The sequence below is a fragment of the Gymnoscopelus microlampas genome (genome assembly GCF_963454915.1).
Source record: "Gymnoscopelus microlampas genome assembly, chromosome: 3".
NCBI lineage: Eukaryota > Metazoa > Chordata > Actinopteri > Myctophiformes > Myctophidae > Gymnoscopelus > Gymnoscopelus microlampas.
Genome location: NC_139940.1, coordinates 1,512,939 through 1,526,912, shown reverse-complemented (window position 1 = coordinate 1,526,912; position 13,974 = coordinate 1,512,939). Strand labels below are relative to the sequence as shown.

At 44.1% G+C, this 13,974-nt stretch overlaps 1 protein-coding gene across 1 annotated transcript in view; it reads right to left on the bottom strand.

Annotated features, from left to right (window-relative positions):
* The window catches only part of kmt2bb (lysine (K)-specific methyltransferase 2Bb), a gene marked incomplete at its 5' end in the record, with an annotated part of 105,750 nt that overhangs the window by 53,602 nt on the left and 38,174 nt on the right, over positions 1 to 13,974 (bottom strand). Inside the window, 6 exons of the mRNA XM_084048675.1 lie at positions 3,081 to 3,200; positions 5,366 to 5,476; positions 8,081 to 8,187; positions 9,235 to 9,504; positions 12,050 to 12,117; positions 13,037 to 13,268. Coding sequence (XP_083904801.1) covers positions 3,081 to 3,200; positions 5,366 to 5,476; positions 8,081 to 8,187; positions 9,235 to 9,504; positions 12,050 to 12,117; positions 13,037 to 13,268 — 908 coding nt within the window. The remainder of the gene's footprint in view (positions 1 to 3,080; positions 3,201 to 5,365; positions 5,477 to 8,080; positions 8,188 to 9,234; positions 9,505 to 12,049; positions 12,118 to 13,036; positions 13,269 to 13,974) is intronic.

The following is a 13,974-nucleotide window of genomic DNA, read 5'->3' as shown; positions in this document are numbered from 1 at the left end:
ATTTAAATAACACGCCCTTAAATATTCTCAAAACGCCCCGATTTTACGACATGAAGACGAACCAGAATACGACCAAAGACATGAAAAGCCAATAAGAAACAGTCGCCCCCCCCCCCGCTGGCCTCGCCACACACGCCTCTCTCTCTCTCGCTCTCTCACACACTCACACACTCACACACTCACACACACACACACACACAACTTTGTTTTTCATGTCCGTAGCGTAGCCAGCGGTACATGAGACTCGGGCGGAATGCAGTGATTCCGTGCCGCCACGTTAATATTGGAGCGTCGGGTTTATATCCTTAACCCAGCCAGGTTGTGTAGCCTACATAACTCTCTATGACATAACTCCATAACATAGGACAAGCTACTGTAAGTTTGTAGACCTCACTGTCCATGAAAAGGTGCCGTCCCGACCGCGGGACTCCCGGCGCAAAAGCGCTCGTATATTTTTGAAAATAGCAGATCTACAAGCTCACGTCGCGATGCAATGCTGGCTTGTGAGCTTGTAGATCTGCTATTTTCAATACAGACAGATCTACAATCTTATCTGAATGACTGTTAAAGCAGTTTGTTTAAATTACTTTATAAAATTATATATTTTCACAGCGATTATTTATTAGTGTAGATATACACATTTAGGAGTGGATTTTGTGTCCAGATGCTTGTCAGACAGTCAGACAATGCTGCTCCGCAGGTCTAGAATGGAATAAACGGGTGCAGCCAACGTCAACAACTGGTCTCGACCAGACGTGAGATTTCAGCCTACGGTAGGATGAAGCCCACGTCAGGATATATTGATAAATGCCGAAAGGTGCGGCGATTACGCCGTACGCTCATTATTCGGGCTGCACCGCGTTGATAAATGAGGCCCACTGTGTCCAAAAACGAATGGTAGATTCCAACACGTACAGATGTTTAAGGTTTGGTGGAAAATATTTTAGGTTGGGGCACAAAATAACCGTTTAAATCTCTTATTTAGTCAGCCTGTGGCCATGTTTCCCATTGTAGCCAAACCGGGAGCAGTACTGGCAGCGGACGTAGGGGGGTTTTCCGGGTTGAATGGGAAACATGGCTGACTAAATAAGTCATTAATTAAAGCTAAATGGAATCTCACAACTGAAACATGTTGGGCGTGAGGAGCTCCCACACACTATCACTGTTTTCTTAAACCAGGGTCTTCAACAGGGGGTCCTCAGAGTAACTACAGGGGGTCCGCCAAATCTTTGTGTGATGGGGAACATTAGCCAAAAATAGCGGATCCACAAGCTCACAACGCCTCGCGCTGCGAGGCGTTGTGAGCTTGTTGTGAGCTTGTAGATCAGCTATTTTCAGCTATTTTCAGAGAGTTGGTGTAGTGGGAAAAAGAAAAGGCCAACGGTCAAGTTGACTAAATATTGAGGGTTTAAAAAGGTTAAAAGTCTGAATATACACGTTAACACGAATCCAACATATTCATAGAAAAGATAATGCGTAAATAAGTCTATGAAATCTATGAAAACAAATTATCTGCAATACAATTGTATTCAATACATAGTGGGGAGGTCCCTGCTTCATCTCTCTCTCAGCTAAGGGGTCCTTGGCCTGAAAAAGGCCAAGGACCCCTGTCTGTCTTAAACAATATGACCACAATATGTAAAATGATGTTTAGGTAGCCAGTTCAGTTCATCAGGGGTTTCTGGAAGATTGGACATGTTTTCTATAGCTATTTTGACCACTTCAAATACTCTTTCATCTTAAAATAACTAATAACCTGGAAAAGGGCTACAAGCTTACAATGTTATCCAGACATGCTCCACGGAGCTGTTTGTTGACGTTCCCATGGCCTTCCCTCTAGCACCACCCACAGGCACACATGTCTACTTTCACACAAGATAATTGTATGTCAAAATCTAAAGCATGTGCAACTCCTTGGTACCAATTAACATAGGTCACACCAGACATGGTTTCTGTAATCCCCTGTTCTGTCCACTACTCATCCCCTCTTTTCCTTTCCTGTTGTGAAATGACAACATATTTATAATACATAAGTCATTTCCCAACCTGCTTATAAACTCATAACCTGACACAGTTCTGTAGAACGTGTGTCTCATTCACCCAGTTCTGTAGAACTGAATCAGTACATTAGAACAACAGGGAGGAGGAGGAGGGGAACACGTCACCTATTTTCAACCTCATCTTCATACGATCGGTCCTCACTAATGCTCATAAAGCTCTCCACAGCAACAGACGCTTTAAGTGTTGGAAAGCGTCTGTTGCCGAAAATCTGCTGTTGGATGGGCGGTGGTTACAAGTTGTAGGAAGCCTCGGAAGCCGACCGTGGGATAGCAGAGGGCTTGTTGTTGAAAAGGACAAAGAAAAGTCATTTAGGCTATTCTTAGCACCGTAGTAGCAGTCTGTCGGTGTGGGCTCTCAGGTGCATTCAGAAACTTTTTTTCCCCACACCTTCCAACCGACTGCCAGTCTGTAGTGATCTGTAGTCAGTTTGGTGGAGCTACCGTAACCCAACTGTGTCATTTTAAGAGCTGCTAGCACAGCTCTGGACAGACGGATCACTGTGCCAAAAAACATGGCTCCCCGTCCGCTCCCGTTCTATTCTATCTCTATCTAGGGGGCGGCCATAGCTGAATGGTTAGTGAACCCGCCTAGGGAGCCAGAGGTCCTGGTTGCCCCAGGTTCAATTCCAGGCCAGGTCAGCATACTGTATGTGTCGATGAAATGAAATTTGTCCCTGAGCAAGACTCTTATTCTCCTTGTTGAAAACCTCTGCAGCTCAGAAACTTTTTACATTGGGGAAAACGAGTCATTTTCGATGGGCCATTACTCCGTAATGGCGACTCGCGTGAGAGATGTTATTGTTCCAGGCGTTAGCCAGGAAAAAAAAACAACATCGATTGTCGTGCACGCATCCATTGTTTACATGTGGGTGCTCGCCGTGGAGTCCACGGCTATAAACAGCACAGCGTTACCAACGGTGAGATTTATGGCACTCAAAGTAATCTGTTTTAATAAAACGCTGGCACCCGATGTGTTAACAGTGTGTTTAGTTCATTTAATGAATGCAAAAAGACACTTACCTCGTGTTGACCTTTACTGGCACAGAGCAGGCAGACACAGGGGGGCATGGGGGGCACGGATACTGAGGTCAGGATGCTGAGACCACCCATCATCCACACGTTCTCCAGTGTACAGTCCTCCTGCAGCGCGCACACACACACACACTTTGAAGAGGGTTGCTCAGGCATTTTAAACATGTTCATGAAAATCATTGTGTGAACCTTTATCATCATTCCTCAACTCTGTTTTAGCTTCACACAGCGGATGGCTGCTCAGATGGCCATGCTGAGCGCTCAGGGGGTAGAAGACACTTCCACACGTAGATGTAACAGAAACGCCGCCTTGTGCCCCTGCAGACTTGGGTAGTAAACCCCATGCAGTCTAATGTTGATACTCACATGGTAGAGAACTTTGAACCACCTTTAGTACCACACCAAAATATCTACTGTTTCCATTACACTAAAGTACTCCCTCTCAAATCCACAGGTACAGTATGAGTAGCAGACTCTCCTTTGTAATGTAAACATAGGTGGAGGTCATTGCTTCTTGCCTAACAATGTAATGTAGATGAGTGGCCAACTGTCCTCTATACAACTGTGTTTAGCATTACAAGTGATGATTTAAATCTTTGTTTATTTAATACGCTTGTGTTGCATTGTGGGTACTGCTGGTGTCATTAAATGTGTAAATGTCATGTTTTGTAACTCTATATTGTGTTGTGATGTGCATATCACCACACACACACACACACACACACACACACACACACACACACACACACACACACACACACACACAGTTCATTCACGCCTGCTCCATACAGCGGACTCATCATGCCCCACAGTGCGTTGTGAGAAGTAGTGAACAGCCGATAGACACTAAGCATTGTTGTGATGTCTGCCACCATACTGTCACATCACCAGGTTCACACACAGTCAGACTGGCAACGTCACGCCGCTCGTTTTCCCTCTACACCAAATACATTTGCCGAAAATATCTGATCTTCCAGCTTACAACACATCATGTTGTGACACGTTGTGAGCTTGTAGATCAGCTACTTTCTCCCCAGAATAGGTACGCTATGTCTGAGAGGTTCAGATGGTCTCCCTGAGGTCAGGATGAAGGTGAGCTGTGTGGAGCTTCAGTAGAAGACTCAACAAACGAGGACCTGCAGGTGTACAAATTTACTGGAAAATAAACCAACACTGACCTCTAGTGGACACAATTGGACATAGTTCCTCAACTGACAACCATGACCAACAAAGATGAAGACAACTCTTCAACACTAGAGCGAGAGGTGTGCAAATCAACGTGAGCGACGGAGCGACGGGGAGCGGGGGGGGTCAATGTGAGCGAATAGCGAGCGTGAAACCAGCCCCCTGTAGCGATGTGCGGCATTTCCACCCGCTCCGCTCACATGCTCTCCATGGTCCTCCATGTATATGTGGTGGTGCCAGATATGTATTTTACGTAGTGATGTAACATTTTCATTCTGTTGTCTACAGTCACACACTTATCCTGATTGAACGGCCAAACTCAACTCTATCTCAGCAGGGAGTCGGACACAGAACCACCATGTGGTCAAGGACCCCAACGGAAACAAGTCCGCAAGGACTTTTTTGGTCAGACCTTTTAGACAAAAGTATTATAAATGTAACTGTGTTGTTTTACATTCTTTTGCCTAATAAATAATTTCAATCAATCAATGTTGTTACTGCTGCTGCTGTCCATGCTAGTGAAGCCAGAGCAGAGCATCAAGGTGATTGGAGGAAACCTAACAGCAGTACAAGGACGGCTGCATCTTCACTCTCTTCCCAAGTGGAATCTACAGGACAGAGTGTTGGTTCTTCCAGTCACCTGTTGTTGGTGAGGGTTTAGCTACATGTGTGAGCTGTGTGGCTGCTGGTGCCTAACCTCCTGCAGAGTGACATGAACATGGAACACTGACTCTTCTGTAGACTCACTGAGGATAGTGACCAACTCCACTGAACAGGCTAACAACACCACCACCACAGTGATCCACCTGGCTAACTGTGGTGGTGGTGTTGTTAGGGTCTAAAAACAGGTGGTATAAGTGCATAGAAGTGTAGAGAAGCAACCTCACACTGGAGGTAGCAGCTCTTGTCTGTGAGGTTAGGGTTAAGGTTAGGTTTAGGCAGAGTTTTTGTGAAGTTAAAGGTGAAGTAGGGAGTCTCGTACAGCAGCCTCCTGGCCACCACCAAAACACAGCCACACACACATATACATATACAGCACAGCCACGCCCCCACCTGGACATAACACCACAGAGGAACAGGTGACATACCTTGAAGTCCACTCTGATCTTGTGAGTGGGTTCACTCTGTTCTCTGTCCCTCTGCTCAAAACCATGAGCCAGAGCAGCCAGCACACTGGGAGGGGTCTCCTCCAACGGACCCTAAGAGAGAGAGAGAGAGAGAGAGAGAGAGAGAGAGAGAGAGAGAGAGCGAGAGAGAGAGAAGGATGAGAGAGAAAGAGCGAGAGAAGGGTGAGAGAGAAAGAGAGAGAGAGATACATGATACATGAATCCAACGGCAATTGCCAAAATGGTGACGATTTAAATCATTTACAGAAAAAAATGATTACAAAGATCCTATCTTTGTAAGAGAATCGATTATTAAAAAAATGGTACTACTGGTGTAAGAGAATAATTCTGTAAAATAATGTTGTGTTTAAAAATGGTATTATGAACGTAGAATCATGATTCAGATGGTGAGGTGAGTGAATGGTTAGACAATGTCTAATGGAATGTAAATGAGTGAATCAGTGGAGACAGAGAACTGTAATCCATGAGACCATAGCAACACATGATGTCAGACATAATATGGAACACGGTTGGATTAGAGACATTTGAGACATTTGGATTTTGTAGGCCAGGCCTCGAGAGAAAAGAATGGTTTGTTTGCAATTAATTATTTCATTCTAAAATGGGAGCAGCTAAACCACACATTTATCACACATTCTTCTTCCAGTCTTAGAGGAAATGTACTGTATGTGATGTAATGTAAAAGAGATGGCATGTTTTTACACTTAAAAAAAGGTCAACATAATCTCACTACAAATAGTGGTGTTACTTGCAGAAGCTTAAGGTGGTATCAGATAAAAATAGTTTCTAATCCAACTACTAAGGCAACAACACTATATTTCAGTGCTATGAGCGTGACATATTTAACATACCGTTTTATGAACCTTGACAACAATAGTTATCCAACATGTTCATGTCAGTGAGCCCCAAAGTCAAATGTATTATGAGGCCATTGACGGCCATTTGAAATGAGTTTGTGTGCAGACTTCTGTCTTCTATTCTACACTGTAGATGGGGACAGTGAAATCTATCATCTGAACTGTCATTCTTATACATTCTCTCACCCATTCAATCCGGGAAAAGGTATCTGTGTCATTTTTAGATTTCTTTGGCTTTTCAAAAATAGCAGATCTACAAGCAGATAGCGTGGCACTAGATCTATTTTTGAAAAATCTTCAAAATGTGTGCAAATCTGCACACATGGTGAAGCCCCCAAGGTTGGTGCCCTGTGCTGCGCTGCTTTTATCCGCCAGATTGGGACGTTCACGGCATATTTTGCACCATCACGGTGCGTTCATCATCGGTGACGAATGCCTCTAACAGCCGCTGCTGGCTGCGTGCACGCAGCGAGGCGATGCGAGGCGATGCGAGACACTCACACAATCACGTGCAGCATGCGTCCTCTCCCCCTGCAATGGCTGTACATGGGGCCGACGCGTGCTTTAGCGTGATTGTGTGAGTGTGGCTTCAGGAAGTAAATTCCTGGCTTTTATCTTTTAGTTTTGCTAAAAAAATAAAAGCTAGGAAATTCCTGTCCCAGCTGTTGGTACACAAAAGCGCCTCGCGTCGTCTGATGTGCCGCGCATTATTTATTTTGGGTGCGCATGCACACCTGTTATGTGCACCCCTGTGTATAGGTCTGTAACACTTAAGAGTTATGGAAGATTCATGTGGAGAACCTAACCAAAAAACTAAGAGGGCAGATTGGTTTCCTCTACAGAAACAGATCCTGCTTTTCTCTTTCCAGCAGAAAAACTGCTGTTCAATCTGTCATAATGTCTGTGTTTGGCTATGGTGATGTGCTGTACATGCATGCGTCAAGCTCTACACTTAAGCCTCTTGAAGCAGTCTACCACAGTGCCCTACGATTTATCACTGGTGATGACTATCACACCCATCACTGTATTTTATATGATAAAGTGGGTTGGTCATCTCTCGCAGTACGAAGAGAGCAACATTGTATTCTTTTTATTTATAAGGCCTTGTGTGGCAAGCTTCCTCTATACCTGTCTTCGCTCCTAGTACCAAAGGTTTCTGGACACTCAACACGTTCACAAAAACACATTAGATATACGAGTCCACGTAAGAAAAGCGAACAAGGAAAAACTGCTTTCATGTATTATGCTCCACACAAATGGAACAAACTTCAGGACTCTCTGAAACTGGAGCGATTGGTTTCAATAGAGACATTTAGGGTACTTCTCGAGGACACATTTCATAGTGACTGCACCTGTTTCATGTAAACACTGTTTGTTTGCATCTGCGATGATTGTAATATGATTCAAATGTTTGTTGTTGTTTTTCATTATGTATGTATTTCATATGTGTTATATGCTGTTATCAGGGCGTCCCTGAAAAAGAGAGCTTGCTCTCAGTGGGCTCCCCTGAATAAATAAAGGAAAGAAAGAAAGAAAGGTGCTTGACATTTAAAAATGCATGCTCCATGCAAGTGAATGGAATGAGTTAAATCAGTGGTGGAGACGGAGAACTTTACAGTGAGAGCAGCTTATATATACAGGACAGTCTGTCAACTCTTATCAGAGACTGTGACACGTATCACTCATTTAAAATGTATTCAGTTAAAATCACAAGATAATTATGCAAACCATCTACAGTGTGCTGTGGTTTATGTATTGTGTCCTTGTTTTAAAGTGTTCTAAAGTGTTTAAAGTGTTCTTGTATGAAGTGTTTTCGCACCTTTTCTATTTTCCGTCTCCCGTGCGGTACGCGGTGGGACGTGGACCGGCGATGTCGGACTTCCTCGTCTGAAATGTCTCCCAAGAATCCATCCAACGAAACAAAGTCTGAGCAGGAGGATCAGGGAGACGTTAACATTAGTATGGTCGTCACTGTCATGACATTTTAGCTGAACATTCTCATACAAACAATAACAAATGGGTTTCTGGACAATGCAACACACACAAGTTCACAAGTTCAACATGCATAAATAAACTTTTGAAAATAAGAGCGTCTGCTAGATGCCTACATCGTAATGATGATGGTATGGTAACATAACACATTGTAATAATAATAAATGGTAACATAATAGAGTACAGAAGTCCTGACGTCACTCGTTCATCCCCTGGGTCGTAAAGTCATGTCTCTATGGAGAATAACAATGGGTCATCTTAGAATCGTCTCATATAAGAATTGTGGTCCAAAAATAAACAAACTGTCTCGGCGACATTGTCAGGGAGGAGGTTCTGTATCGTTTATGATAGTCAGTCACTTATATTTGATACAGTCTGTTTCTGGTGAAAATGTAACTAATTCGGCGGAAGTAAGATTATGGTTTTCTCACCGTCAGTTGATGCTTCATATCCATAAGAGTCAAACCACCAAGATAATTTGTTTATTTTTAGAACACAGTTCTTATTTGACACGATATTAAACCCTTTAAGACCTGGAATGCATCTGTGTCATATTTTGATTTGAGCTAAAACAAAGCATTATTTTACACCTTGGCTATTCAAAAATAGCAGATATACAAGCTCGTAGCGCGGCACCGAGTGCCGCGCTACAAGCTTGTAGATCTGCTATTTTTGAAAAATCAAGAAAATGTGTGCAAATTCATATATTTATATTCTTTTAAAGCGAACATTTTTAACTCAAATCTTTGCTTCTGGGGGGTCCCTGGAACAACATATTTTGAGATGGGGGGTCGGCGGCCAAATACATATAATTTTGGGGGTCCTTGACATGAAAACGTTTGAGAACCACTGATATAGAAACATACGTTTTTTTCAGAAAACTGTTGGGATTTGGAAGACATTAGCTAAGAATTGCCCTCAGGTCTTAATGGGTTAAACACGTAGGATGTGTAAATGAGGTCAGACTTGGGTGCTCTATACCTTGGCTGAAGCGAGGGCCTGGTCCTCGTCTCCTGGAGGCGGGGGAGGTGGAGCTGGGCGTGGCCTTGAGGTCGGGGTCAGAGTCGTAGTCCAGCAGGTCAAAGTAGATGCGAGGCTTAACGATGCGTTTGGGCTGCTTCCTCACAGACGGGCTCTGACTGTCTCCGCCGTCCGGAGGCCCGGACAGGGACTTGTTGACGGCCCCGTCGTCCCCTTCATCGTTGCTGGAGTGTCCCAGGCTGAGGGACAAGCGCCGGCGCTTACCGTGACCTGAGGGACGAGGAGGAGACGCACAGGGTCACGGTTAAGACCTTTAATAAAGGCAGTAGAGCTTTAACCCTGACCCTGACAAATAACAGATCTGCAGATCCCATGTAGTCCTATAGCTCAATGGTTCCCAAACTGGGGGTCGGGACCGCCAGTGGGGGTCCCCAGATGATTAGCTTTAACTCTTTGAACACCATCGACGTTTGAGTCAAATGCTACTTAATCCACCCACGCGTTAGACGCACGTTTGTACTTAATGTTGTTTTATAGACGTCTGATCTTGAATCCGAAGGGAGCAGTAAAACTGTAGCACAAACGGATACAGAAATAATGGATATAACGTCATTTCCGCTCCCGTCGACTCCATGTTAGTAGTTTTTTTCTTTTGCCTACAACTCCGCTGTTTTTTTTTCGTCGAAACACGTGTTTCCAACGGCCTGTAGCGAAGGGGACACAAGCTCCGTGTGGAATGTTTTTCCACAAAGCAGCAGTCAGAGACGATCTCTGGCTGTACACACAGTGAATCGATCGATCAATATGGATCTAAACTTTTTATGACCACTTGAAAACCACCATAAACACGAAAATCGCTTGGCACTGGGTGAGTACATTATGAAAATAATCTGGCAGTCAAAGAGTTATTAATGTGCAACATAATTTTCTCACTCAACAGTGTAAACAAACCAACATACAGTATAAGTGTATAAAGCAGGGTTTCTCAAAGCGGGTGCCGTGGCGCCCTAGGGTGCCTTGACGCAAGTTCAGGGGTGTGCCTCAGAATACTTTGATAATATTTGGAATTTATAAATATCACTTGTACGTTCTTTTTCAGTCTACGGTACACCAAGTCTCTTCACCAAATATAGCAGATCTAAAAGCTCACAACGCGCCACTTTGTGACGCGATGTGAGCTTGCAGATCAGCTATTTTCGGTGAACGTTCCCTCCAGAATAGGGATGCTGGGGTTTAAGTGGTTAAACGCCAAGTATAACAATTATCTTCAATCTGTCGGAAATATTTACATATTTACGTAGCGTTAATGGGCATAAGGTGCTATGTACTTATATAGTAACAATGTAATTCAGGGGTGCCGTGGATGAAAAAGGCTTTTACAGGGCTGACTTGAGCCAAACATGTTCTGCACATTTATAAAGTTACCATTTAAAGACCTTTTTAATACCTCATTGGCCAAACATGACGAAAGAAAGAGGCAAACATTGTGAAAATAGCCGATCTATAAGCTCACAATGCCTCGCAGTGCGAGGCATTGTGAGCTTATAGATCGGCTATTTTCACAATACTTTTCTGTGGAGTGCTCGTCAGGGTGGGGGGGGGGTCCCCAGTTCAAATATGATTATTTTAGGGGGGGGGGGGGGGGGGGGGGTCGCAGTCTGAAAGGTTTGGGGACCCCCTGCTACAGCTCACTGTGTTTTCACACATATTTTGTCATAAAGTGCCAGTTGGAAAAAACCTGGAACACTGATACACGTTGTTATACCTTTCATGCAGGGAACACCTCTGTGTCACATTAGCTAGTTGCTATACAGCAGGGTTTCTCAAAGTGGGTGCCATGACGCGCCAGTCCAGGGGTGCCGCGGAATACTTTGATAATATTTGGAATTCGCTTCAGTTTAACCACTTAGTAAAACAGACTTCGAGTTACACTGTACTTGACGAGGTTATTTATCCATCTACCCCAACTCTCTCCACAAATAATAGCAGATCTACAAGCTCACAACGCGTCACGCTGTGACGCGTTGTGAGCTTGTAGATCGCCTATTTTTGGTGAACGTCCCCCCCCCAGACTAGGGATGCTGGGGTTTAAGTGGTTAAACGTCAGGTATAAAGTTATGTTCAGTCTGTTCTAATGGAAAGGGATATTCCTCTGTGACATACTGTATCGTAGGGGGAAAGATTTGCATATTTACGAAGTGTAAAATGACCATAAGATTAAACAAATGTAACAGTGTAATTTCAGGGGTGACCTGAGTCAAGACAGTTTGAGAACCACTGCTATACAGTATATATATAGAAACATATTTTGTATACGTTTTTCACAAAATTATGGTCAGGATTTAGAATGCATTTTTAGAATCAGTCTCAGGTCTAAATGGATTAAAAAGATTCAAAAACATTTCTAAAATAGCCGTGATCAAAGAGACAGGAAAGGCAGGAGAGAGAGAGAGGGGAGGGAGGGGGGGTGACATGCAGTCTGGTGGGATTTGAACCCGGGTCATCTGTGGGGAAGGACTGAACAGTTCAAAGTTCAAGGTCAATGTGGTGTTGATTGTTCCATCTAGTGTTCAGGTGCATAACGCTCCTCACACATTATAACAGGGTCAATAAAGTCAATGCACAATAACAGCCAGGAGGGGGCACTGCGACTCCACACATAAAATAGGCTTCTAAGACAGTGGGGTCCACGGACCCTCAGGGTTTCTAAATGGACCCTTACAGGTCTGTAACTCTGAGAGTGTACACATGGACTCTTACAGTTAAGGGGATTCTTGTTTAAATGATAAAGAGGTCCAGTAGAATGAAGTCTCACCTTTGGGAACAGTTCTGCCACTCAGACGCCGTGCTTTCCTCTCCTCGATCTGATCACACCTCTTATACCTTTAAAACACACACATTATCATTATTATTATTAGTATTATTATTAGTATTATACCTTTAAAAGACAACACAAAGGTTTCACTCTTAAAAATGTAATCAAACACTGACGAGGATGGACTGTAAAAATAACAAATGTTGTGTCTCATTAGGGCTGCAACTGTTTAATCGATTTACTGCACAAAATGATCTATTTTAATAAAAAAGGTCAAATAGTGGATCTAGAAGCTACAAACGTCTACATCTGCTATTTTTGCGAAACACGGTATAAACGTGTATAAAATAGAGCTTCAAGTGGTTAATCATACTAATTGATTTAATCGATTATAAATAGTTTGCTGATGTGTGTGTGCGCGCGTGTGAGAGTGTGTGCGAGTGTGATTGCGTGTGCGCGTGTGTGTGTGTGTGTGTGTGTGTGTGTGTGTGTGTGTGTGTGTGTGTGTGTGTGTGTGTGTGTGTGTGTGTGTGTGTGTGTGTGTGTGTGTGTGTGTGTGTGGACCCCGGACAGCCAAAAAAACATAAGCTACTCGATTATCCGATTAATGGAAAAAGTCATAGACTTTTGAACAAATAGGCCGACCTCAGCTCTGCACATAATGTGATGCTTCTCTCCAACTTATTCTATTTGTATTCTCTGTAAGAGAGGTGTTGTGTAGACGTTTAGTATTGTGTCTCTGTAAGAGAGGTGTTGTGTAGACGTTTAGTATTGTGTCTCTGTAAGAGAGGTGTTGTGTAGACGTTTAGTATTGTGTCTCTGTAAGAGAGGTGTTGTGTAGACGTTTAGTATTGTTAATGTATTGTGTATTGTGTCTATGTATGGTGTATTTGTCATGAATAGAATGATCACTAAGAAGATATTTGCAGCCTCATGTCTCATGGTGTAAAGCGTCCAGGGGACAGACAGAAGGAAAGGGGAACGTACACGCAGCACTGCCGCTTGGTGTTGGGTCCGCCGAACTTGGGCTTGTCCAGGCAGTTCATGCACTTCCCGCAGTCGTCCTCGTGGTTGCAGCCTTTGCACACGCCACAGCGCCGCGAGCGGTAGCCGAACGGGCCCAGACCCTTCCTCTTTATCAGGCTGGACGTCTTCTTCACCTTGGTGACCTTCTGGTCGGACAGCACGGGGCTGTCCGACTCGTCCGCAGAGCCCGCGTCTGCAACCATGACAACACACCACAGACAGGTCAGCAGGGACGTGCACAGATAGACTCTAGGTGGTACTACAGCACCTGCCCTTTGCTCTCTTGACCGGACGCGCCCCTTTGAAAAAAAGGTTTACAGCAGGGGTCTTCAACAGGGGGTCCGGGACCCCTAGGGGGTCCTCAGAGTTACTACAGGGGGTCTGCCGAATCTTTATGTGACATGATTTTTCTTTTTACCATAACCACTCGAAACCTAGCATCCCTTTTCTGAGGAGAACCTTAGTGAACAAAAAAAAGTATAATTTACTTGAGCACCTGCCCCTCAAAATGTCTGTGCACGCCACAGACAGGTCAGCCGTCATAACTGAAGCATGCAGATGACAAACTAATGCACAGATCTCCACACATGACCATATGCACCATTACGCTGGGAACCCGCCAAGAAAAAACGTTGCTCACTCGCTTTATTGTGCGTGACTGTTCTCGCCCAAACCTGGCCACAGCGAGACGTATTGTCAATGCACTTCAATGGAAGCGGAAAACAAATCTATCACGTGACACAGGAGGAGCGCCCGCGTGCGGCCAGTGAGAACGACTCCATTCAATAACATGCAGCGAAAAAAAATTATCTGCATTCGAGCGATTATGCTACCAGGTCTGATAGGTTTCAAGCGTTAGAATTGGTGCTCTACATTAAGACACTAAAAATACAAAATAA